The sequence below is a fragment of the Oenanthe melanoleuca genome, chromosome 23, assembly GCF_029582105.1.
Source record: "Oenanthe melanoleuca isolate GR-GAL-2019-014 chromosome 23, OMel1.0, whole genome shotgun sequence".
Classification (NCBI taxonomy): domain Eukaryota; kingdom Metazoa; phylum Chordata; class Aves; order Passeriformes; family Muscicapidae; genus Oenanthe; species Oenanthe melanoleuca.
This window is the reverse complement of record NC_079356.1, coordinates 3,174,713-3,198,042: the sequence shown is the minus strand read 5'-3', so window position 1 is coordinate 3,198,042 and position 23,330 is coordinate 3,174,713. Positions and strand designations below refer to the sequence as shown.

At 53.6% G+C, this 23,330-nt stretch overlaps 3 protein-coding genes across 4 annotated transcripts in view; 2 read left to right on the top strand and 1 right to left on the bottom strand.

Annotated features, from left to right (window-relative positions):
- The first annotated feature begins 273 nt into the window (after nt 1–273).
- Nucleotides 274–6,382, top strand: TEKT2 (tektin 2). 2 transcript variants are annotated; one of them, XM_056508927.1, is made up of 10 exons: nt 274–389; nt 1,347–1,514; nt 1,864–1,989; nt 2,622–2,827; nt 3,307–3,450; nt 3,942–4,056; nt 4,397–4,504; nt 4,879–5,022; nt 5,200–5,279; nt 5,932–6,382. In XM_056508927.1, exons 2-10 carry the CDS (start codon nt 1,359–1,361, stop codon nt 6,131–6,133), a joined length of 1,281 nt encoding a protein of 426 aa, XP_056364902.1. In that variant the 5' UTR covers nt 274–389; nt 1,347–1,358; the 3' UTR covers nt 6,134–6,382. The 2 variants fall into 2 exon arrangements, with proteins under 2 accessions (XP_056364902.1, XP_056364901.1); XM_056508926.1 differs by having other exon boundaries at nt 277–389; nt 1,344–1,514.
- Nucleotides 6,383–6,480: 98 nt separating this feature from the next.
- ADPRS (ADP-ribosylserine hydrolase) lies at nt 6,481–14,057 on the top strand. The gene is made up of 6 exons (XM_056508928.1): nt 6,481–6,731; nt 7,960–8,056; nt 8,796–9,003; nt 9,092–9,276; nt 9,368–9,468; nt 9,973–14,057. The coding sequence occupies exons 1-6, from the start codon at nt 6,503–6,505 to the stop codon at nt 10,263–10,265; spliced, it is 1,113 nt and encodes a 370-aa protein (XP_056364903.1). The 5' UTR covers nt 6,481–6,502; the 3' UTR covers nt 10,266–14,057.
- The window catches only part of COL8A2 (collagen type VIII alpha 2 chain), a 29,679-nt gene continuing 19,155 nt past the window's right edge, over nt 12,807–23,330 (bottom strand). Inside the window, exons 2-3 of the mRNA XM_056508923.1 lie at nt 21,947–22,128; nt 12,807–17,616 (exon numbers count right to left, since the gene is read on the bottom strand). Coding sequence (XP_056364898.1) covers nt 15,695–17,616; nt 21,947–22,112 — 2,088 coding nt within the window. The 5' untranslated portion in view covers nt 22,113–22,128 and the 3' untranslated portion in view covers nt 12,807–15,694. The remainder of the gene's footprint in view (nt 17,617–21,946; nt 22,129–23,330) is intronic.

The following is a 23,330-nucleotide window of genomic DNA, read 5'->3' as shown; positions in this document are numbered from 1 at the left end:
TATTTTGGTCTGTTTTTGTATTTTAATGCCGTTTAACTAAACGGGGAAAAAAAAAAAAAAAAAAGGCAAGAGGAGCTTGTTGAAGTGCCCACAGCCGTCCTGGGGCAGGATGGCTGCTGTATAAATGGAAACTCCGGGCTCCTTCCTGCTTTATGGGTCATTTCGTGGGATTTTAAAAAACATTATTACTTGTCGCTGATTTGGGCGCTGCTTGCTGCTTTTTGCGGTGTCCCTGTCACCGATACCCGCCCAAAAGGCACGGCCGATTTATCCACCGCAGCACCCGCCAGGGCCGCCCGGCAACGGCCCCGCGCGAGAGCGGGGAACGGTGAGGGGGAGCGGGGATCGGCCGGGAACGGTGAGAGCAGCGAGGGGATCGACCGGAGAAGGTGAGGGGAGAGTGGAGTCGGCTGGGAACGGGGAGGGGGCAGGCGGGAAATCGGCCGGGAACGGTGAGGGGAGAGAGGGGATCGGCCGGGGGCTGTGAGGGGAAAGCGGCCCCGGCCTGGCCCGGCCCTGAGGGGGGACGGTGCCTGGTAGGTCCGGAGGAGCTGAGTGCCCTCATACCCGCCCGGGTGTGTATATATATATATATATACACCCCTTCTGAGCTGGCGGCTGAGCCCTTTCCCCCTTTTTCCCTTTCCCCTCCATCTGTTGTTGGACCCCTGTGCCCCGCGGCGCTTTGTGCCCTCCCTCCGGGCTTCCTTCCCTTCAGGAATTCTGGGCTGCACATCCCTGTCAGCCCTTAGTATCTGTGGCTATGCTCAAGGAGCTCCGGCCCTGTGCCTGCTGAGGCACACACACGGGATATTCTAAGGGATTCTGTCCAAGACCTGCCCCTGACCGTGGGTTTGGGCACCTCAGGAGCTCCTCGGACATTCTGGAGTGAGGTCTGCAGTTTCTGCCGCTTATGCTGGGTAAAAATGTGAAGCCTAAAAACTCTGCTGTTCTTCAAAGCCTTGGCGTCCCCTGAGGTTACAGCCCTGGGCTGAGCCTTCAGCGGTAGCACAACAGAATCAGTCACATCCTCAGCTGTTTTTACCCAATCTCAGTAAATACCATATGGAAGCTGGTGCTGTGAGCAGCTCCTTGTCCCTGCAAACAGTTCCATCCTAGGGAGGGGCAGGCGGGACAGGTGCACAGGTTTTTCCCTCTGGCCCAGTGCAGAAGATGACTCCCATCACCTGCCCTGGTGCTCCCCTATTTTAGGGACATGTGTCTGCATTAGGCCAGGTGCCAAGCTTTTGCTTTTCTTCTGAAGAGCTCTATAGTTTCTGGCTGCAGCTCCATGTCGGGTGTATACCCATGAATAAATACATAAATCTTCTGCTCCCTTTCAGCAGCTGTTCAGCGAGATGGCCTCCCTGAGTGTAAAGCCAGGCCAGCGCTTCACCTTGCCGGACTGGCAGAACAACTCCATCCTCATCTCGGCCGACGCCGAGCAGCAGCGTTACAATTCCCATCATATCCGGCAGGAAGGACGAGCTCTCCGCAATGAAACCGGCAACCACGTGAGCTCAGGACAGTGGGCTGAGGAGCTGGGGACAGTGTCTAGATTTGGGTGTATGGATGAGGGGATAAAGGGCTGTACCTGTATAGAACATGCTAAATATGGACATTTACTCACTGTAAACCCACCTGCAGTCTGTACTGTCACAAAATCCCTGTGTGTGTTTCTCACGTTCATTGCCACTCATGTTGTTCTCTGTGCTCTTCATTTGTGTAAATGACTGTGATTCCAAATGGCAAAATGTTGTATTCCTGTGAGAAGCTCAGTCAGTCCTGAAAATGGGGAAAGGCTTCAACAAGATTCACAACTACAATTTTAAAAAGAGTAATGGCATTTCTCTCTAATTCCAGGCAAGATGGGATGAGCACAACAGCCGAACACAGCTCAAAGATCGTATCACCACCGTGGACAGATGGAGAGAGACCCTGGCCAGACTCCTCACAGAGATAGATTTGGAAATTGATGCCTTAACCAAAGTATGTTGGGAAGGCAGATGGCTGGAAATGAACTTAAACTCTGAACATGGGATGTGAAATAATTGAGGCTTGTCTTGTGCAATGGGCAAGCCCAACTGGAGTTCATGGGGGGCTTCTCACTAGATATATTCATATATATATATATGTATATTTTATACTGAGATCTATACTTGATGGAATGACTTCCTGTAAGACAAACCACTGTGTTCTTGGCTGAACCAAGCCACATCATTCAGCTGTATATTGCATGCTTATGTTTGGATTTCTGTTGTTTGGACTTTTTATAGAGCTCTGAAGGATAGTAAGAAATATGGTAACACTATCCTTCAAAAATTTTGGGGTTTAAGTGGAGAAATAGAGTGGGAGATCTCTGATGCTGTGAGTTCTAAACCCAGAGGCTGCTGTTGCTTCTGGAGTTAACCCCCAGAAAAGTTTGATTCTCAATGCAAATGGCAGGTGTAGAGGACTAAGGTGTTTTGCTCTGGCAAATTTTATTCCAAACTTGATAAAAGATTTTAGAACTGCAAAGACAGTGTGAGTCCCTCTTAATGATGGTATGGGTGGGTTCCCCTTCCTTTCTCTCTCCCATCCCTAAAAGATCCTCCCCACACCTTGTTGATTGTTTCTTCCAGATAAAGGAAGCAGCAGAAAATGCCATCCAGGCAAAGAACTTGTGTTTGGATGTTGCCATTGAGTGCCTGACGTTCCGTGAGAGCCGTCGTGACATCGATGTGGTGAGGGATCCTGTGGAAGAGGAGCTACTCAAAGAGGTGAAGGTGATTGAGAAAACCAAAAAAGAGCTGCAGCAGCGAGTGGATGATGCCTTCAAACAGCTTTGGTGAGGAGTGACAGCTTTTGGCTGATGACTCTGCTCTTCTTGCTTGGCCCCAGATACTTAATGTGTCTCTAATGCCACGCTGAGATGGGCAGGCAGGCAGGGAACCACACAGGAACCCTGGATGATTTTCAAGGTCTTGGGTTTGGCAGGGAAGGGTGTGTCAAGGGAGACTTCACAAGCACCCTTTGGAAATTTTGTCCCAGATCTCTTGTGCCACCTGCCTTGGTTTAGGAATCAATGGCCATTAAAATTATATTAAAGCTCCCAGGCCCTGATACTCTGTGGGAATCCTTCACAGCTCCATTCTCTAGGGCAATACCAGTGCAGAGCCTGGGGCAGCCAGGCAGGCAGTGCTGGGAGGGTGGGAGCTCATCACTCATTTCACAAAGATGACTGACATGGTGATGAAGGCTTTGGGAATTGTGAGCTGCCCTTGCCCTGGGCCTGCTCCCTGCTGACTCCAGCCTGGCTTTCCACAGCCTCTTAAAAGAAGCTCGTCAGCAGCTGAGCTTGGACCACCGGCACAAGGTGGAAGCGTTGGAACTCGATCGGCAGTGCATGTCCTTCAATCCCACCTCTGGCAACATCTCCTTCAAGGTCAACCCAACACGGGTCCCATACGGGTAAGGAAAGAATCTGTCCTTGTGTGGCCAAATCTGCCTTGAGCCCCAGGATGCTTTTTCCTTCCATGCTGTGTCCAGGTTTGATGGGTACAGGTTTGGAGATAGCTCAGAACAGAAGTTGGCTGTGGCATGGGGAAGCCACAGACTTTTGGGAGGTAGCTAAATTGTCACCACAAACCCAGTGGGGGCCAGGTGCCCTGCATCCCTCCTGTTTGGTTGTAGGTGACTCTCAGCAGTGTGTTGTCACCTCTGGCACAATTCAGGGGGACCTGCTGTGCATTTTCACTTGCCTGGCATTCCCTTCCATGGTTTGGATGTGTCCCTGGGTGGAGCAGATGTTGGGGCTGGTGGGGTTCAGTCTCTGAGGAGATCAGGCAAGATGTGACCTCCAGCTTTCCAGAATCATTTTGTGCTGCCATCCTGGCCTGCAGCAGGTGGTTCCTTTAAAATGTCTTGCAAACAATTTATTTTTGTAACTGATTTGTTCACAGAACAACTGCACTTAGTGAGTGGGAACAGATCAGCCAGCGCAACAAGGAGCTTGGTGAAGCAACATTGAAAGCCTCAGTGGATCTCCGAGGAGCAATCACACTTACCATTGCCCAGGTAAACTGCTCCCTTGGCCTGGAATATGTGGTGCCATTCTGGATCTGGTGTGGGAGAGTGGCAGGCACATCTTTGGATCTGTCTGGGAGCAGATGCCCTCCTGGTTTAAGTAGGAGCTTGGTTATGCTGCAGAGCTTGCAGCAGTCTCAGCAAGCTGAAGGACACGTGCCTGGCCATCAATCCCTGCCTTTTGGCTACTGGGGGAGTGTGACCTGCACGCATGTGGCAGCAGCCAAACCCAACTGGTTTTGCTTCTGGGTTTGTCTCAACCTTCCAGGCACAGCATGGGGGGACACAGACACCTTGCAGCCATGTGTGACTGGAACTGTTCTCTCCTCAGACAAACAATGAGCTGGATGCTCAGCGTATAGCTACAGAGTTTGCACTGAGGAAGAGGATAAGGGACATGGAAGCAGCCCTTAATGAGCTGAGATGGCAGGAGCAGAACGTAAGTGTTGTTTCTTGGGTCATCAACTACAACCCTGGCTGGCAATGGAATCCCAAAGGCTGTTTGTTGCATAGAAAGCGATTTGGCCTGAGTGTAGTTTCCACAAGTTTGCTGTTCAGTGGCACACATATGATGCCAGCAGTATCCTACTTCTCACAAGTGCTTTTCTGGCACTGCTTGGCAGCACTGCCAAATTTCGGCCTTTTTATTTCACCCCTTGTCTCAGCAGCACCATCCTGGTCCATGTGGAAACAGAGGATTCAGTCCTCAGAAGCCCTTGAGTAAAATCCAGCACAGCAAAATTCCCAGAGACATGGGGCCAGTTTCCCAGTGTGTATCCTGGGCTGTCCCTCATGCCACACGTCTATCCTTAGACCTTGGAAGAAATTGCTGAAGTGGAGGAGGATATCCGGCAGCTGGAGGAGGAGATCCGGAAGAGAACACTGGATCTGAAAGTGGCTCACACGCGCCTGGAGACACGCACCTACCGGCCCCACGTTGAGCTGTGCCGGGACCAGGTACCTCAGCTGTCCCTGCAGGGGGCTCTGAAAAACTGGATGAGCTTTTGAGCAGCTGAGCAATCCTACAGTGACATAGCAAAGCAAGGAAATAATGTCAGAGCTGGGGGAGAGGGAAATGAGGGAACTGTGGCCTTTGTCAAAGCCCTGTTAAGTGCTGTCCTCTCCTCCCTGCAGGCTCAGTACGGACTGACAGACGAGGTCCAGCAGCTGGAGGGGACCATCCGTGCGCTCCAGCAGAAGCGGACACAGTTACAGTGAGTGTCCAGGAGCAGCAGTGCTCAGCACTGCCCTCAGGGGATGTGGCTCTGGGTGTCCCTGCTCAGGGCACACCTCCAGCCTTTTGGTGCATGTGGTACTCGGGCTCATGAGGGGCAGCAGTGTTTGGGTTTGGTGGGTGTGGGGTGCAGGCACAAGGGGTCTGTGCTGGAGGGGAATGGGGCTCCCACAGCCCCTGCTTGACTCTGAATTCATCCAGGCTCTGGCTCTTCCAAAAGGGACAAAAAAGAGAGTGACAAGGAAGTGCTGTTGTGGGCTGGCAGCTCCCATCTCTTGCTGCCCTCCCAGAGCAGTGTGCGGGCTTACTATTCACTGCCCCAAACAATGAGTATCTGATGAATTTGCTCTTTGTACAGGGCTAAACACTGCCAGAAAGTGGGAAGTTGGGTGTTTCCTGTCCAGTTTAAAATCATGGGATATCCTGAGTTGGGATAGACAGACAAGAATCATTGAAACCAACTCCTGGCCCTGCACAGGACACCCCAACGATCCCACTCTGCGCTTGAGAGCATTTTCCAAATGTTCCTTGAGCTCTGGCAGGGTTAGGGCTGTGACCATTCCCGGGGAGCCTGTTCCTGGGAAGCAGTGCAGCATTTGATCCCACCTCCTGTCCCTTCTGCTCATTCCCAGGGATGCCTTGGATGCTCTTTACCGACAACTTCACCGCATTCAGACCGATATTGGCTACAAAACCAATTCTCTGCAGCTAGACAACAAGTGCATGGACACCCGGAAAAAACTCGTGATCCCTGTGGAGAAGTTTGATCCAGAGGTTGACGCTGTCAACCGCACCAGGAACCTGCCGAGGAACAGTCAGCTGGAGCTGGCTTAGCACGCCGGGAATTGTGCAAGCGCGGGAGAAAACTCCTGGTGATTCAGTTCCGTAGCGAGGAAAAGGGACATCTGTCTTGTGTTTGGGGAGAATGGAATTCTTCTCCTAGTTTGTTTTATAACTGTCTGGCCCTTGGATCTCCTCGCGCTCCAAGGAGATTTATAAACAATAAAGGGCCTGTCCCCAGTTGTCATCCACGGTGATTAAATCCAGCTGGATTCCAGGAGGGATTAAGGGAAGCGGCGGGTGTGGTGTGGGCACCTCGGTCCTCCGGGCCGCCAGGGGGCAGTGTGCGCGGAGGCGGCGCCGCTCCTGCGGCGCACGCTGCCCCCTGGCGGCCCGGAGGAAGAAGGCGCCGAGCGCAGCAAGATGGCGGCGGCGGGTCCGGCTTCGGTCACCGGGCGGCTCCCGGCTCGTCCCCGGCCCGGTCCCGCTCGGTTCCGGGGCTGCTTGGCCGGGGCGTTGTTGGGGGATTGCCTGGGGGCTGTTTTCGAAGGCAGGAGCGTCGTGAAGCTGCCGGAGCTGCTGAGTTTCCTCAAAGGGCTGGAACCGGCACCGCCTGAGGAGGGAGGGGAGGCGGCGGGGAGCGCACGTGGAGGTGCGTGAGGGGAGCGCGGGGGGAGCGGGGAATGTCTCCTGTTGCCCCCTCCACACACCCCGCTGTGCACGGCACTCGGCACTCCAGAGATTTGGGTTAGACCCCCGCACTGCCCAGGACTGGGCTTTGAGGTGTGCCCAACCCGCAGAATCCCCAACCCCTCTGCTCCCCCGAAACATGGGTGCCCCAGTCCTTACCCCTCATCTGCTGTGGCTGTCCCCTGCCCTGCTCTGTCCTGTGCCCCTGTGCTGTGGGGGTTCAACAGCCATTCCTGATTCCCTGGGGATTCCTTAGGGACACCGCTGATGCACAGGGACCCGTGGTTTGCTCTGCTCGGCCCATGCTGCTCTTACTCCATGGGGCTGAGGTGGAGTGTGCTGTGAATGAGTATGGCAATGCTGGGGTGTCAGCAGGGAGCAGAGATACCAAAACTTGAGGAGGAAAAGAACGAGAGAAGCACAGAGTTGTTATTTAACTCTTAGGAAGTGATTACAGCTTCCAGTGCCTGAGTGGAGTCTGCAGGATTGATGGAGTGACAGGTCATGGAGAATGGCTTCCCTGTGCCAGACAGCAGGGTTAGGTGGGATGTTGGGAAGGAATTCTTCCCCATGAGGATGGTGAAGCCCTGCCACAGGTAGCCCACAGAAGCTGTGGCTGCCTCATCCCTGGAAGTGTCCAGGGCCAGGTTGGACAGGGCTTGGAGCAACATGGGATAGTGGAAGGTGTCCCTGCCCGTGGCAGGGGGTGGAACAGGATGGGCTTTAAGGTGCCTTCCAACTTAAACCATCCTGGACTTCTGTGATTCTATGTTGGCCTTATTCTCTTGTCCATATATGCCTCTGGATGTCAGACATTTTCTCCTGGCTCTTACTAATCTTGAAGTATATTCTCTGTCATTATAGCTGTGGATGCAGCTCCCTGGCTGTGTCTCCTTACTCTGACAACCATGGTAGTGTCAAACTCAGAGTGCCAGGGAGCTTAAATTCCAGACAGATTTGGATTGGAAGGCACCCTAAAAATCATCCATGGGCAGGGACACCTTCCACTATCCCCAGGCTGCTCCAAGCCCCATCCAGCCTGGTCCTGGACACTTCCAGGGATCCAGGGCAGCCACAGCTGTTCCAGGCAACTTGTGACAGTCAAACCTTGGAGATGAGGGTGGTGCTGGCAAAGGGCAGGAGCAGTTTGTCCCTGGCTGCTGGGGTCACTCTTTGCCCTCCTGTTGCAGAGTCGCTGCCGTACACGGACGACACGGCCATGAGCAGGTCAGTGGTGCAGTCACTGCTGGCCAAGCAGGAGTTTGATGAGGTTGACATGGCCAAGAGGTAAGGATGAGGCTTCCTGAAGGTGTAACCATCACTGTCACTGTCTGTGGAAGGGGACAGGGGCTAAGGCAGACTAATTCTAATTGCTTGGAGGGGAAAAAGTTAGGAAAGAGGTGGTTAAACTTTTAGTTTGTTGTTGCTTTGCCATGCTTTGAACTGTGCAGCAGCAGCAGCTGCAGTGTGGTGCCTTGACAGGGCAGCACTGCTGTGTGTCAGCCTTGTGTGTTCACCTTTGGAAAGGAGAATGCTTGGAGATTCCAGAAGCATTTCGTTTCCTGTTTATTTGTTGCTATTTATGTTTGTACTGCCCTTAATTTAGTGAGGGAATAGGAGTGAGCTCAGCTTGACTCTGTTTATGATCCATTTCCCTGTTGAATCCCCAGCCCCGAGAGCATTTGGTTCCACTTAAGGGAAAGCATTTCTTTGTTTAGAAAACTCTTCCATTGAACTTGAACAAAAGACTTTCCTTGTGGTTGTGACCCACGGAAATGTTTCTAGTTTGCTTCTATTTTGAGGCAGAGTTGAGAGGGAAACAAGTGGGTTATGGAAGGTGATGTTTATACATCCTTCTTTCACACTGTTCTTTGGGAATTGTTTCCCTACAGAACTGAACCACTGAGCCCTGACTGTCACTGGTTTATGTGTGTGTTATTAATTCACTTTAGCAAGAGGCTTCATCCAATCACAAACCCCAGTAACAGACCAACCCCCCCTGGTGTTTCTCCCCTGCCCACACCAGGTTTGCTGAGGAGTACAAGAAAGAGCCCAACAGGGGCTATGGGATGGCTGTGGTCAACGTCTTCAAGAAGCTCCTGAGCCCCAAGTGCAGTGACGTGTTTGAGCCTGCGAGAGCCCAGTTCAATGGGAAGGGCTCCTACGGGAACGGCGGGGCCATGAGGGTGGCGGGCATCTCCCTTGTCTACTCTGATGTCCAGGATGTCAAGAAGGTAACAGAACATTCTGGGCTTCTCTGGGTGCCCTGCTGCCAGGGGAGTGTCCCAGGAAGATTTGCTGACATCGGGGTTTCTCTGGCAGTTTGCGAAGCTGAGCGCTGAGCTGACCCACGCCAACTCCCTGGGCTACAATGGGGCCATCCTGCAGGCCCTGGCTGTGCACCTGGCCCTGCAGGAAGGGCTCAGCAGGGAAACCTTCCTGGAGCAGCTCATCAGCCACATGGAGCACGTGGAGGCGGATGACAAGTCTCTCAGTGATGCCCGAGCGTGAGTAGCTTGGGGAAAGCCCCAGCCCTGCTGTGGTGGTTTGTTCTGGCTCTTCATGTTCTCTCCTCTTCATTGCACTCTCTGTTTGCAGGCTGGGATTTGAGGATTTACCGTTTTCCAGGCGTCTGAAGAAAATCAAGGAATTTTTGGAGCTCAGCAGTGTTCCCAAAGCAGATGTATTGTTTGAGTTGGGTGAGTACCTTTCTTGGTACAAGCATTGGGAAAGCTGGAAGCAGGACTAACTCGGCAAGCCTGGTAGATGTGTGTTCCCCCAGATTCCTTTTCAGCCTGTGCTGCCTGTCAGGCACAGAATATGCTGGAAAAGCGGCCTGTCAGAAATTCTGGGTCTCAACCCAGTGATTTTCTCTTTGTATTGGTAGGAAAAAAATGTCTTGCTAAGGGAAATTTGCCTTGCATAATGCTTCTTAACATTGCAAGATCTCTTAAGGGCTATTGAGTAATCATGTTGAATGAGGATGAGTAGATGTATATGGCCAGGCTATACTGGGGTAACTGGGAATTGCTCTGCAGGATGTGAGTGGTACTGGGGAGCTGGGGGATTTCTGAGGGACAAACTTTTGCACCTTTTCCTGGTAAAATCCATGATACTGTTATGGAAAGTCACTGGCAACAGCAAGTTGCAGTAGGAGTGGAAAAAGAAGGAAGCCCAGAGTGTGCTGACGGGCTGTGTTCCAGGCAATGGCATCGCTGCGCTGCGCTCCGTCCCCACGGCCATTTACTCCTTCCTGCGCTGCATGGACGCTGATCCTGACATTCCTGAGCACTACAACGCCCTGCAGAGAACCATCATCTACTGCATCTCCCTGGGGGGGGACACGGACACCATTGCCACCATGGCAGGGGCCATCGCCGGCGCCTATTACGGGGAGGAGCAGGTGCCCCCGAGCTGGGAGCAGAGCTGTGAGGCTTTCCAAGAGACCCAGAGGATGGCCAAGAGCCTCTATGAACTCTACTGCCAGCGGCTCTGAGCTCTGGGGCAGCTCCAGGGCTTTCCTGAAGGCGAAGGGATGGTCAGCTCTGCTGCTCTGGTCAGACCCAGCAGTGGATCCGCGCCATCGGCCGACGCCAGTGAGCCTCACCTGGGAACGGTGCCTGCTGCTGTCAGCTGGGAGCCAGAGCCAGCTGGGAAAAGAGGGAACATCCCCTTCAGTCATGGATCAACTGGGAAGTGGCTGCACTTGGACAGTGGGTGCAGCTCCCTGAGTGTACACGAGTGTCTCATTTTCCATAGGATTTCTGCTTTGTCCACCACTGTGCCATTGGTCACTGCAGTTATTGGCAGGTGTCTGAATCCGTTTCCTTTCCCTGTTTTCCTCTGCTCCTGTGTCCATGGGCCGTGTTTTGGTGGTTGGTGGCTTGTGCAGTGGCTTTGGGAGTCTCCACACCCCTGGTACAGCAACAGGTCATTCTCAGCTGGCCAGATAAGGGATGTCACAGGAGACACCAGACAGGTCTGGTGGCCCAGGTTGTCACCTGATTGTGCTGAGTTAGGATAATGGAGCATAGATTTCCAGGGAGGTTTGCTGCCTTAAAGGCAGAATGAGAAGGGAGAAGGGATTTCTCTGCATTGCTGATGGCTCTGTGAGAGACCTTTGATGCCTGCAGGTAATCCCAGCTGGCTCATTGTCCCTGCTGAGGGAAGGTGTCACTAATTGCTGCTGCTCCTGTGTCCTTGGCCCTGTAATCCAACAGGCACCTGCTGCACTTTGTGCCCCCTTGCACAGCTGCTGTCACTGCAGCAGCCACTGGCTGCTCCTGTGTTCCTAATCCATGCATCCTGTATTTTTGAAGTCTGTGCTTAGAGCATCAAGTGAGATTCCTGTTTAAATCACACAATACCCTAAACTGAAAGGGACCCACAAGGATCATGGGAGTCCAGCTCCTGTGGAGTGCAGATCTGGGAGTGGAGGTAGTACAGGGATAGAATGCCTGGCTCTGCTTCAGTCAGTCACAAAAGTGACTTGAGCAGGATGCAGGAGTTAGCTTATCACAGTCTCAGCCTCTGTACTTGGTAAAAATTGCCCCAAAATTAAAGGGAAATGTGGGTTAATTGGGGTCATCAATATTTAAAAGAAACTGTTGCTGGTGGCCAAGAACATTCTAGCCCAGCTGTGTTCAAGAATTTAAAACCTTTTCCTAGTGGAGCTGGTCAAAAAGGGAGAAACAGCTTGGGAATGGCACATCTAAAAAGGGTTGGAAGCTTTTAATAATTGAAAACAAAAAGTTATCATATGGAAATGTTTATAAACTTAAATGTGACAGTGTAACTCTTGTTATTTCTCCAGTGTGTCTTGTGACACTGAGAAGTGGCCCTGGTGCTCCCCAGTGGTGTCAGCACATGGTGGCTGTGTCAGGCTGCATGCACATGTGGGAATCTGGCTGCCACAGGTCCTTCCAGTTTTCCCTGTAGTCTGTTTCCTTCAAGTGCCAGTCTTTTGTGTGATGCTATAATGGGTTTTCCTTGTATAAATGGATTCTTGTCCTGGGAACATGTGGAATTTTGGTCTGTTGTATATTTTTGTATTGTGCTGCAGATCTGAGCTGTAAAATACCAGGTTTTCCACATTATTCTGCCAGAAGGGCAACTGGATTCATGTAATTATTTAAAAGAAGATATTTTTGTTTTAAAGCAACTTTATAATTTTAAATGTTTGGAACTCCTGACAAGCAAAGAGCTCCTGTTTAAAGACTAGAGCTCTTTGGGCCTGAATTTAGATGTGTACTAAACCCTTTAGTTTCCCTGGAAAGAAGTAAAATCCTCAGTTATCTTTGTTAAGTAGCCACTGCTCCTGTGTTTTCACTCAAATCATGAAGTTGTGCATCCTCAGTGCCAAGAGGACCAGGAGTGGTTCTTGGTACAAGGGTGAATTCACACTGGGCATTGCAGGGAGGACCTCTGGAAAGTCCCCTTTTCCTTCTCAGCCTATGGAAGGAGTTCAGGTGCTGGAATCCAGCCTGTGATGATGGTGCAGAGACCAGGGAATTCACTGGGAGCCTCATGAATGGCAGGAGGAGGATGGCTTGCCCCTTGGAATGAGGTGCCTGTGTGTCAGCCAAGCTTCCCTGGAAATCTTTCACCTCTGCCAGGTGAGATCAGGTGGGAAAACCCATTTTCTTCTCTTTGGACTGTGAGCTGTGAAGGTGCTTTGCAGGTGATTCACCAGTCCTGAGAGTTCCTGACTCACTCAGGATGGAGGCTGGCTGTGCACAAGGTGTGTAATGTAGGATAAAAAAATCATGGGGAAGAAAACACATGGAATGGAAAGGGAATCCTTAAGATTTCAAAGTGAATCCCTCAAATTAATAATCACCAGGCTGGAAGGATCTGGGTTTCAACCTTTTCTAAAACTGAATTTCTGGAGACAGGAGTCTTCCTTAATCACAAGAAACATGCAGTAGCCATTAGGGAATCTGCTGGGAATGAGTGAGATGGTTTGAGGAGGAAATAGAGTATAAGAGAAGTGTCTAAGACAGAGCAAGTCCCAGCACAAAGCACAGCTGAGCCCACCTCTATACAATAAGTTTTATTGATGTTTGTCAATACAATCAAGTACTGCAGTTTTAGTTGTGAAGAGCAGGTCAGTTTTGGGTCACAAAGAGTGCATTTTAAACCAACTTTTACTAGGACAGTGCATGTAATAAGTATTTACAAAACTAAAAACCTCTATATACTAGGTTAGAAATGAAGATACTAGAGGCAAATTTAAAAAAAATAGTAAGAATTTGTATATAAAAATGCACATTGTAATGCAGTTTTCAGCATTAAAAATAGACATACCTCATCCAACCCAACCTTTTTTATTCTTGTGATTGAAACCAAAATCCCACGCGCTCACACACACGACAGAAAACAATCCTTTCTGCTGGCTAATATGTACTCAGTATTCCAGAAAAAAATTCCTTCTGGAGAGTGAACAGCCTCCCTCATCCTGTGCATCGTTTTTTTTTTTTTTTTAGCCTAACTATGTGCGTGTAATATCTTTGCTTTCCATTAGTGTGTAAATGTAAGAGGTTAAATAGCTGCAGGGGGTGATTATGGGTTTGCTCTGCACGTGAAGGGAAAGTGGAATTACAAAACAGTATCTACAGCACAAACTTAATCTGGGGGTGGCTACACTGAGGAGTTTGGTCATTGCTTTTTTGCCAGCTCGAACAAGAAGTTTGGAATGAAGCAGAACAGAACAAGAAGAGATGGGCTGTAGATTAGGCACAGTATAAATAAGTTGCTTTAAGGAGCAGGATGAAGCTCCCACCAGACGTGGCAGCTCCTGGCCCTGCATGGGGCTTGGACCAGCTCAAATCCCTCTGTTCTCCACAGGAAAGGAGACAAGTCCCCTCCCAGCACCCTCTCCTACCAAACCTGGGCTTGGAAAAATCATCTGAGCTTCCACTTTTAGTTTTAGGGACTGTTCCTGCTGGGAAATGCTCCTGTTCCTGCTGGGAGATAACCTGTTAGGATCACAATCCAAATGGTCCTGACCCCACCCTCAGGAGTTAAAAATGTCCAGTGGGATCAGACACCTTTCAGCTTGAGTTTCATCTCTGCATGAAACTTGCAGCTTTAAGGAGAGAAAATTCACAGGGAGAAGATCCCAGGGAGGGGACACACAGCCCCAACAGGTAGTGCCCAGAGCACTGGCCTTCCAGCTGCAAATTTCCTTCTTGGGTTTCTTAAGTCCAGGGATAGGTGAGTTTTTAAAAGGAAGGCCTGAATGGCAAAACGCAGAAACACAGGACAGGCTTGAGGAGAAAACAAACAAGCAAAACAAAAAGAGGAAAAGAAGAGTTGTTTAAATATCTCATAGAGTCCATCTGGAAAACAAGCCCAGTCCCAGTCTTGCTTCGTTTCTTTGGCCATCAAACAGGCTTTGGGAAAATGCAAAGGTCAGAGCTGGTGACCAAATTATTGCTGTTTCTCAGGGATGTGCCTTTGCAGAGGGACATGGAGTGGGATATGCCTATGGATTGACTTCAGCAGCATGCTCCTGGCCTGGGATGAGCACCATCCCTGTCCTGGAAGTGGCAGTGACCGTTCTACTGTGAGAAAATCTGCAGGATCTATGTGGGGCAGTGTCATCATGCCTGGCCCAGAGCCCTGCAGCTCATGCTCAGGTCAGTAATGCTCCAAGCATTAGAGAGACAAAGTGGTAACAACAGGCAAATGTTGATTTCTTTAACCTAAGTCACAGAGTGGCCTCGGGGCTGGTGCCCTGTCACAGGTACATATTGCACTACACTTGTAAGTGATGTTCTTAAATGGGTCATAGCACCGTGGTGAAATCACTGCGTGGAAAGTTAGAACCAGCACTATTTTTTCTTAATTCCAAGATCCCCAGAAAAAAGGGGGGGACACCAATGCAAGAGTTCACACATCCCAAAATAGTGAGACAGGAAAAGCAAGTTGTCCATCAGTGGCACTTCCTTATGTCACACCAGCTGGCAGCACCGTGAGCTGGGCTCGCACTGCCATCCTCGTGTGGGCAGAGATGCTCCTGAGGCCAAGCAAGTCTTTGGGCTGCAGAGACAGACGGGACAGGACCAGCCCTTGGACTTCCCAGCAGGTGAATGGAGAGGGCAGATCGTTGTTCATCATGGGGATCCCAGCTTCCCTCACCGCCTTTGGAACCGGTCGTGGCATCCTCCCAGGTACCAGTGCCTGGACGATTTTATTCCTAAAGGTGCTGGGGGGGAGGGTTAAAAATAATATTTACTTCTTAGAAGAAGGTGCTTATGCAAAGTGTTCCACTCTAGGATTATAAATCCAACCACACTGAATCCGGAGTGAATCGGAGAGACTGCCCCAAAGCACAGTCTGGAAAAACAGGCGTCAGCGAGCCTGGAACTTGGGCATCTGATGGTTTGGAAGGAAATTTCTCAATCCAGCGTGGATCCCTGCTGCTGTATGGGTTTGTGTAAGTGCCTGGGACCCTGCGTTGGTTACCAAACACGCCAGCCATGACACAGCTGGATTTATTTATCTAGCATTCCAAATGGGAAATGAGGGCACTTGATACAGACCACGAGGGTCTGCTCTTTCAGCTGACCCTCTCTGGATCACAGAGCCAGATCCTTGCCATCCCAAGCGTGTTCCTGTGTTTGATGTCCAGTCACTGGGGTATTTATTCCAAATATGCTTTGTTGAGGAAGTCACTCCCCTCCCTCCCTTCTTCCCCCCAAAAAAGAAAGATAGATGGATAGATGTCTCCTTCCCAATTACCCTCTTGACTCATGGATCAAACAGCGTGAAGCAAGGTCCCATGACAATGTGTTGCATGTTCTTCCCAGTGATTTTTCTTTTTTTGTATTAATTTTAAAACACTTTTTTATCCAAAAAAAAAAAAAAAAAAAAGACAGTTTATGGCTAAAGTGGGTGAAAAGGAAACGTGCCCAACAGCCGTTATGTGGGGCAGAGCAGGAACCCGGAGAAGGAGGAGTGGATGTATTCCGTGGAGTACAGCCCATTGGCCTGGTCTGAGGGCATCTGCACCCAGACCTGGTCGTTCTCCTTGAGTTCAAGCACGGCACTGCCCGAGGCCTGGTCCAGGTACCCCTTTTTGTACTCATCGTAGGTGTAGGTGGCCGGCACGTTGTTCTTATACAGGGCCACCCAAACGTTGGTCCCTTTGACGTGCACATGGTAGGCAAAGTAGTAGATTCCGGATACGGGGCAGGTGAAGATCCCGGTGACCGGGTTGTAGCCGTTGTGCCCGTTATACAAGGTCCGGTCAAACTTGACGGGCATGCCGGAGGCGGGGAAGGGCGAGGTGAGGATGGCAGTGAAGGCCGGCGCGATGCGGGCAGCGAGCTCTCCTCGGCCGTACTGGGGCTTGCCCGGCTTTCCGTTGCCCAGCACAGCCCCCTCCACACCACCGTCCGGCAGGTGCAGCCCCGCGATGCCCGTCTCGTCCAGCACTCCTGGCGCTCCTGGTGGCCCAGGTGGCCCCGGTGGCCCTGGTGGCCCGTTCAGCCCTGGCGTTCCTGGCATTCCGGGTGGGCCAATGGGTCCGGCCATGCCAGGCTCGCCGGTCTTCCCCTCACCAGGAATGCCGGGGAGCCCGGGCTCCCCTTTCAGCCCTGGTAACCCCTGCGGCCCCATGGGACCAGCAGGTCCTTGCAATCCTGGGATGCCGGAGGGGCCCCTCAGCCCCGGCTGCCCCGGGATCCCACCGTCCCCTTTGGGCCCGGGGCCGCCCGTTAATCCAGGGACCCCGGGAAGGCCAATGAACCCCGGTTCCCCTTTGGGGCCCGTTGGGCCGGGAGGTCCCAGTGACCCGGGCAGGCCCCTTTCTCCCGGCACGCCCGGCTTCCCCGCGAAGCCGTTGGGGCCCTGGTCCCCACGCATCCCCGGCATTCCGGGGGGCCCGCTTGGCCCCACGTCCCCCTTGGGGCCGGGCAGCCCGTGCTTGCCTGGCAGCCCCATGGAGCCCGGCGGGCCCGGCGGGCCGATAATGCCAGCAGGGCCTGGCTCACCCGGCTCCCCATCAACACCGGGCTCCCCCTTATCGCCGATGGCTCCCTGTGCCCCGGGCTGCCCGCGGTCTCCCTTCAGGCCAGGCATGCCTGGCTTCCCATAGCCCGTGGGGCCCGGCATGCCGGGGAGGCCGCGGATCCCGGGCTCTCCCTTCGGTCCCATTGGGCCCTGTATCCCCGGCACCCCCGCAGCACCCGGGACACCGATCCCATCGATGCCGGGGGGTCCCCTGGGCCCCACAGGGCCGGGCTCCCCGCTGACACCCGGCCCGCCCGGCGGCCCCATGTCGCCCTTGTCCCCGGGCGCGCCCGGCAGCCCGTCCAGGCCGGGCTTCCCAATGCCAGTGGGCCCCGGGGGCCCTGCAGGGCCGGGAGGGCCCCCGTTCCCGCGGGGCCCTGGTAAGCCTGGCTTCCCCACGCCGTTCTCACCCTTCATCCCTCGTTCTCCGCGGGGACCCGGCTCTCCTTTCGGGCCAGGCTCTCCCCGGAACCCGGGCAGGCCGGGGCCGCCCTGGGGACCCGGCTTCCCGTTGACAGAGAGGCCGGCTGGCCCGGGCAGCCCCGGCGGGCCGGGCAGTCCCCTCGGCCCTTGCTCCCCACGCATGCCAGGCTCGCCCTTGGCTCCGGGCATCCCTTTCATACCCGCCTTTCCAGGCAGTCCTGGGATGCCGGGTTTCCCAATGCCCGAGAAGCCCGGGGGCCCAGCGGGGCCAGGCTGGCCGTGCATTCCCGGCTTCCCCGTGCCCGGTTTGCCTGGGTAGCCGGGGGGCCCGGGGGGTCCACGCGGGCCAGGCTTCCCAGGTGGTCCTGGCTCCCCTTTGAGGTCCATGGGCAGCAGTGGCGGCATGTCTGTGGAGAGAGCAGACAGAGTGTCACTGGAGATGGCGGTGGGCAAGGAGTGTCCTTGTTGGAGCCAGGGTCTCTCAGTGGCCTGGGCTGGGATTGAAGGGGGACCCTTCCACTTAAACATGGCCAAAGCAGCTTCCTTGGATGGGCTCCCACATCAGCAGGGCTGTCCCGAGGCAAGGCCAAGCCCAGAGTTTTCATTCCAACTTCACATCTCTGCATGATGCCAGGTGACACCATGGAAAGTGCCAGTGCTTGCTGTCAGCCCTGACAGGGCTATTTTGTGATGAGTTACTGCAGGGTGTTTTTGGGGCTGGATTCAAACCTCCTGCTGCCTCACTTCCCAGCGGCCTTGAAAGCACCGTGGGATTCAGTCACTCCTGCCTGGGCTCAGCTGAGAGGATGGCGACAGAGCGAGCCAAGACCGAGGATAATCCCTCAGCTCCTCCTGCGAGTCCAGGGCCTTGGGAGACCTTTAATCCTTTTGGATTAAAAAGAAAACTCTTGGACATGTACTTGAGAGCCTGAGGAGGCAATGGGTTTATGGGTTAGGCCATGCCCACAGTGCTTGCTGGCGCAGCTCCCGAGTCCAGCAAGGCAGAGAAAAACCAAAAACCAAAAAAACTCTGGGGATGGAGGAGAAGCCAAGAGCTGGGAGGGAAATGCAGCCTCAGCTTTGTCCAAATGAGTCAGCCCAGCTGGGAATAGGCCACAACCACTTGACATTTCAAGAATTTATTGAGGTCTTGTGCAAACGGATATAAGAAAGAAACTAATGGGCTGAGAGACTCCAAAGGCAAGGAGAGGCAGATGACATGCCCACCACAGCTCAGCATGGAAAGCACAGACGTGAGCATAAATAACTCCTCAAGGCTAGCCCAGGCAGGGTGTCACCTCCCACGTGATGCCAGGAAAGGGTGAGAAAGTATAAATCTGACAAACTCTTTTTTGGGCAGTTTGGAATGAAGGAAATGCTCGACAGTCATATGTACACAGGATGATGATGAGAAATGTGAAAGGCAGAGGAAAGGGCTGTGACATCTTGGGAGAATTTAAATCAAGAGAGATAATTCCAGTTGGGACAAGATCTATATGGACAAGTTCCTGGGATGGATCCTGCCTGGGGTGGGAGCAGGATACAAGGCTGCATGCCACAGTCCCCAGGGTCTGCCAGTGTGGCCCCCTCAGTGAGCCCAGCTGGGCTTTGGGAGCACGGACACACGTGGTGCTGGGATCTGCCAGCACGGAGATTTCCTCAGTCAACGGGAAAAGCTTATGGGAGATTTGAGACACGTGAAAAGAATAACTGTGGCAGCAGCAGGCACAGCTCCTGGAGCATCAGAGGTGGCTTTGCCTGCCCTAAACAGCAATTAGCTCTGGCCCTTCCCAGCCTGGTGCTGCTGTGTTTTCCTTCGGGTAATGGAAACATTTTTAGAGCTTATCTATAAATCAAAGCCTGGCCCACATCCTGTGGGCTTGTAGCTGTGGTCACTTGGCTCTCTTGATGAAGGAAATATTTGTATGTCATGACACTGCCACTGGATTTCTGCACACTTCTGCTCCTCACCCCAGAAAACAGTGTGGGAGAGAGGGCAATGGAGCTGTGCAGTGCTGCACTATTTCTGGGGTTTGGATTCTGGAAAAAAAAATCTCCAGAAAATTATTTCAATGTGTTTTCCCTCCACACTTTTTAATTTTTTTTTTCTTGCAATGGTTTGAAATGAATTAGTTTTCTAGGTCATTTTGCATGGAATCAGAACAAGGATCTACAGCTGAGCCCACGAAGGAAGGAAAAAGCACACACACACTCTCTCACACAAGGCAGTGGAGAGGAACGCCAGGCGGGAGCTGCCAGCTTGCAGGCGGCCAAAAAAGCAGACGGGAAAACCAAACCGGGGCCGTCAGCGGAGAGAAACTGGGACACTGCAGCCCCACTGGTGTCCGATTTCAAAAGCCCATGTCTTACCACAGACACATGTCTCGGAGCTCTGCGCTTCGCAGCACCAGCGTGGGGTTCTGTGCTCCCGTCGAAGCTGAGCTGAGCTGCCCTGAGTGTTAACACGGAGCCAGCTGGGGCAGCGGGAAGGGGACGAGGCAGGAATGACCCCGGGAGCTCCCACCTGGGCACCACGGAGCGTGGGCATGGCCCGGTGGGTGCAGCAGCCCCTCGGGAGCTGTGTTCATCCCGGGAAGGAGCCCTCCTGCCTGGAGAAGGGACCAGCAGCGCAGAGCGGCCAGCAGAGGAATAATCCAGCGGGATGGGAAGTGGTTCCCAGCCACGAGCAGCCAGCAGCGGGTCTGGCCAGCGCGGCCAGATGACACTGCAGGAAGGAGAGGTTGGCTGCTGTGCGGCGGAGCCCAGCCGAGCTTGTTCCAGAGCTGCTGCCAAGCCCTGTCTCGTGAGAGAGTTTCACAGGCTCGCAGGGATGTTGCGTGGGATCAGTGTTTTAGCACCTCTCAGACTGTCTCCCAGCAGTGGGTGCCTCAGCTCAGCACTCGCTCGTGGGTTTACCTGGCTGCAGGGCCACGGACATGGTTTAAATTAAGCCAAAATAAACCCCAATGTGCAAATCTCTGCAAAATGTTCTGAGCATTTCAGCATTTAGCAGCATCTCCTCCCGTGAGCTCCCTCTGTGCTCTGGGGCAGCTGGTTTTGGGTTAGAAAAGGTGTGTCTGGCACCTTGACAGAAAACCTGTCACTGCCCGGATGGCACCTGGACGCAGGAGGAACCCCCCGAGCCCCAGGCGGGGGTCCCAGCCCCGCACAGCCCCCGCCGGCTCGGGGTAACCCGCGGGGGCACGGCACAGCCCTGCGCCGTCGCGGCGAGTCAGCTGAGCTCCCCGAGCAGGGCAGAAGGCCAGCAGGGATTTTCCTTGCCAAATTAGAGGTTAAGCAGAGATGGGAACTCAGTGGGATCCAGGAGGCACCGGCTTCCCCAGCTGCCTCTGTGCGGCCCCGCAGCCGGTGGCTCGGGCTGCAGCTGTCCCTGCGTCCTCCTCTCCTGTCCCCCACCTGTCCTCTCCTTCCCAAGGGTTTTAGAGCAGAAATGTCCAGGGGAATTGTGTGCTCTGCCCTGCCTCAGTGTCCCCTCTGCCTGTTCTAACCTGGCAGAGCTTGTCCAAACCCTTCCTTGCCTCAGCCTGGCACACTCTCCCCACCATAGGCAGCATTGCTCAGCATTGCTCAATGCAAGCCGCTCCCGTGCATAGGAAGAAGGGAAAAAAAAAAGAAGGGAGAACAGCAGGGAGAGATTTGAATCCAGTCCCATCAGCAGCTGAAGTGTTCCTGTGCTACGCTGGAAGGTTTTGGCTCTGGCTGGGATTCAGGGAGCAGCTTTACAACAGCTGGGAAGGGGGCAGGGAGAGGGGCTTGTGCACACTTCGAGCCCAGGTTTTGCTGTGTGTTTTTTGACACATGTGCTGAGCTGAACTCCTGATAAGCCATTCAGCCCTCCAGTAAATCAGCCACCGGTGGCCCAGCCTTCTCCAGCTTCTCTTTCCAGAGCCAAGACCAGCTCCTGGGAGGGTCCAGGTCCATGACAAACCATGGGGAGGCTCCAGTGGCTCTTCCCAAGGGCCAAACACTGGCCTGGTGGGTCTGGATACCCGAGCCCAGCAGTGCCCCATCCCGTGGTGGTGCCAGCACTGGGGTGGGTGCAGGCAGGGCAGCTGGGGACAGGGAATTACAGAAGGCTGGGGTGCTGGAGCCCCAGCTGTGCAGGGCAATGACCCTGGTGCCTCGGCCCCTCTGGGTGCATGTCACTCAGTGGGGAGTGTTTTAACACGTGTAGAGTTTCTGGCCGCTGCTCTCCGAGGGAGGAAATGTCTCTCTCCTGCTCTTCCCTTGCCAGGCTGGGTCTCAGCTCCAGCCTTGGCACTCTTTCCTTTCCCAGTTGGTGCAAAATGCAGACAGGGAAATGGAATAGGTGGAGGAGTGGAAAAAGCCTTGCCAGGACAGCTCAGGTTTAACAGCAGGGAGAGGCAGAGACAGCGACTGCTGGGGCTTCTGTGCCTCATGCTGCTGGGATGGGTAGAGCCAGAGGCTGGAGGGTCCCCTGTGTCCCCTGACTCCCAGACCAAGGCTCCCTCCTGCCCCAGCCAAGGGCTTCACTTCCCTGCTGAGCCTCTATCTGTGTCCATCCTGTCCTTTTGCAGTGGGTTAGAGACCAAAGTGGTCCCTCCATGCTTGGTCAAAAGTTGGACAGCAGCACCCTCAGCTGTGCCAGGCAGTTTCCAGGAGCTCTGCCCCTGAAGGGTAGAGGGTGACAAGTGCCCAATGTCCCCTTCCCACTGCCCCGTGTCCTCCCACAGTCCCACAGAGTGCATCCCTTACCCAGGTACTGCCCTTTGCCTTCACGGAACGGGGGTCCCAGGGGTCCCTTCACCATGGGCTGCATGTACTTGACTTGAGCGTAGCCCCCCACGCCGCCTGCCGCGGCCGAGCGAGGGCCCATCACCATCACCACGGTCCCCAGCATCACCACGACGTCCGGCAGCATCCTGCTCCCACGGCTCCTGCAGACAAACAACAGTGACACTGGGTTCGGCCCCCCACCCCATGAGCACCAGCTGGGACCTGAGAATGATCCCCCCAGGAGCAGGACTCCCCTGAATTTGCCTTTTTGTGGATCAGAGATATCCTGAACACCTCCTGACACACCACAGCTGGGAGATGCATGGTAAATATATGGTTTATAGAATAGAATCCCAGAATGACTGAGGCTGGAAAAGACCTCCAAGACCAGCCTGAGGCCAGCCTGTGACTGATCCCCACCTTGTCACTAGCCCAGAGCACTGAGTGCCACGTCCAGTTGTTCCTCCCTCCAGGGATTGGGACTCCACCGCTTCTCTGGGCAGCCCCTTCCAATGCCTGACAGCCCTTTCCACAAAGAAATTCTGTGAAAACCTGAACCTCCCTGGCACAGCTTAAGGCTTTTCCCTGTAACCAACCACAGGGGTGCCCAGTGAAGTCTTACAGAACATGCCCTGAGTGGTAACTCTCACATCCCTTATTAATTTTTAACAAATATAAGAGGGGAGGGGAAATCAGATGAGACCTCCAACCCACTGAGCCCAGCATTGCTGTCACATCCCTCAAGTGAGCAGGGGCTCCTCTCACAAGAGCCATGGTCCCTATGGGAGGCACAGGCTGCCACTGCCAAGCCCTGCCTTCCCTGGGGGCAGCCGGTGGGTGCTGAGCCTCCCAGGTGGGTGCTGAGCCTTCTAGGTGGGTGCTGAGCATCCCAAGTGGGTGGTTGGCCAAACCCTCGATGTGAGAACCAGACCCTTGCTGCATTTGTGGCTCAACTGCGGCGCTTCGCGGGCAGCGCCGGGAACTCGTGTGGAGGACGAGGGATGGGACACGGGAGCAGCAGCCTCAGCCTTAAGTGCTTGTTTATTTAAAATAAACCCCCTTTATAAATACTCTCTTCCTCCAGCAGCTCTCCCTGTCAGCTCCACGGGCAGAGCTGCAAACAGATTGATTTGCAAAGAACATTTATTTTCAGAAGCTTAAACAACACGTGACGCCAAAAAGCTTTTTGCTGCTTTTCCTCCTTCTCGCAATAATTGACCTGTGGTGGTTATTAATGAGAATTAAGCTCCTGGCCTGTCCTGCCGAGGAGCAGGGGCAGGGCTGCTGCATGCCCGGATTTCATCGGAATTTCCTGAATTGCTTTTGCTGAAGCAGCAGTGAAAAAAACCAAAAAACTGCAGCC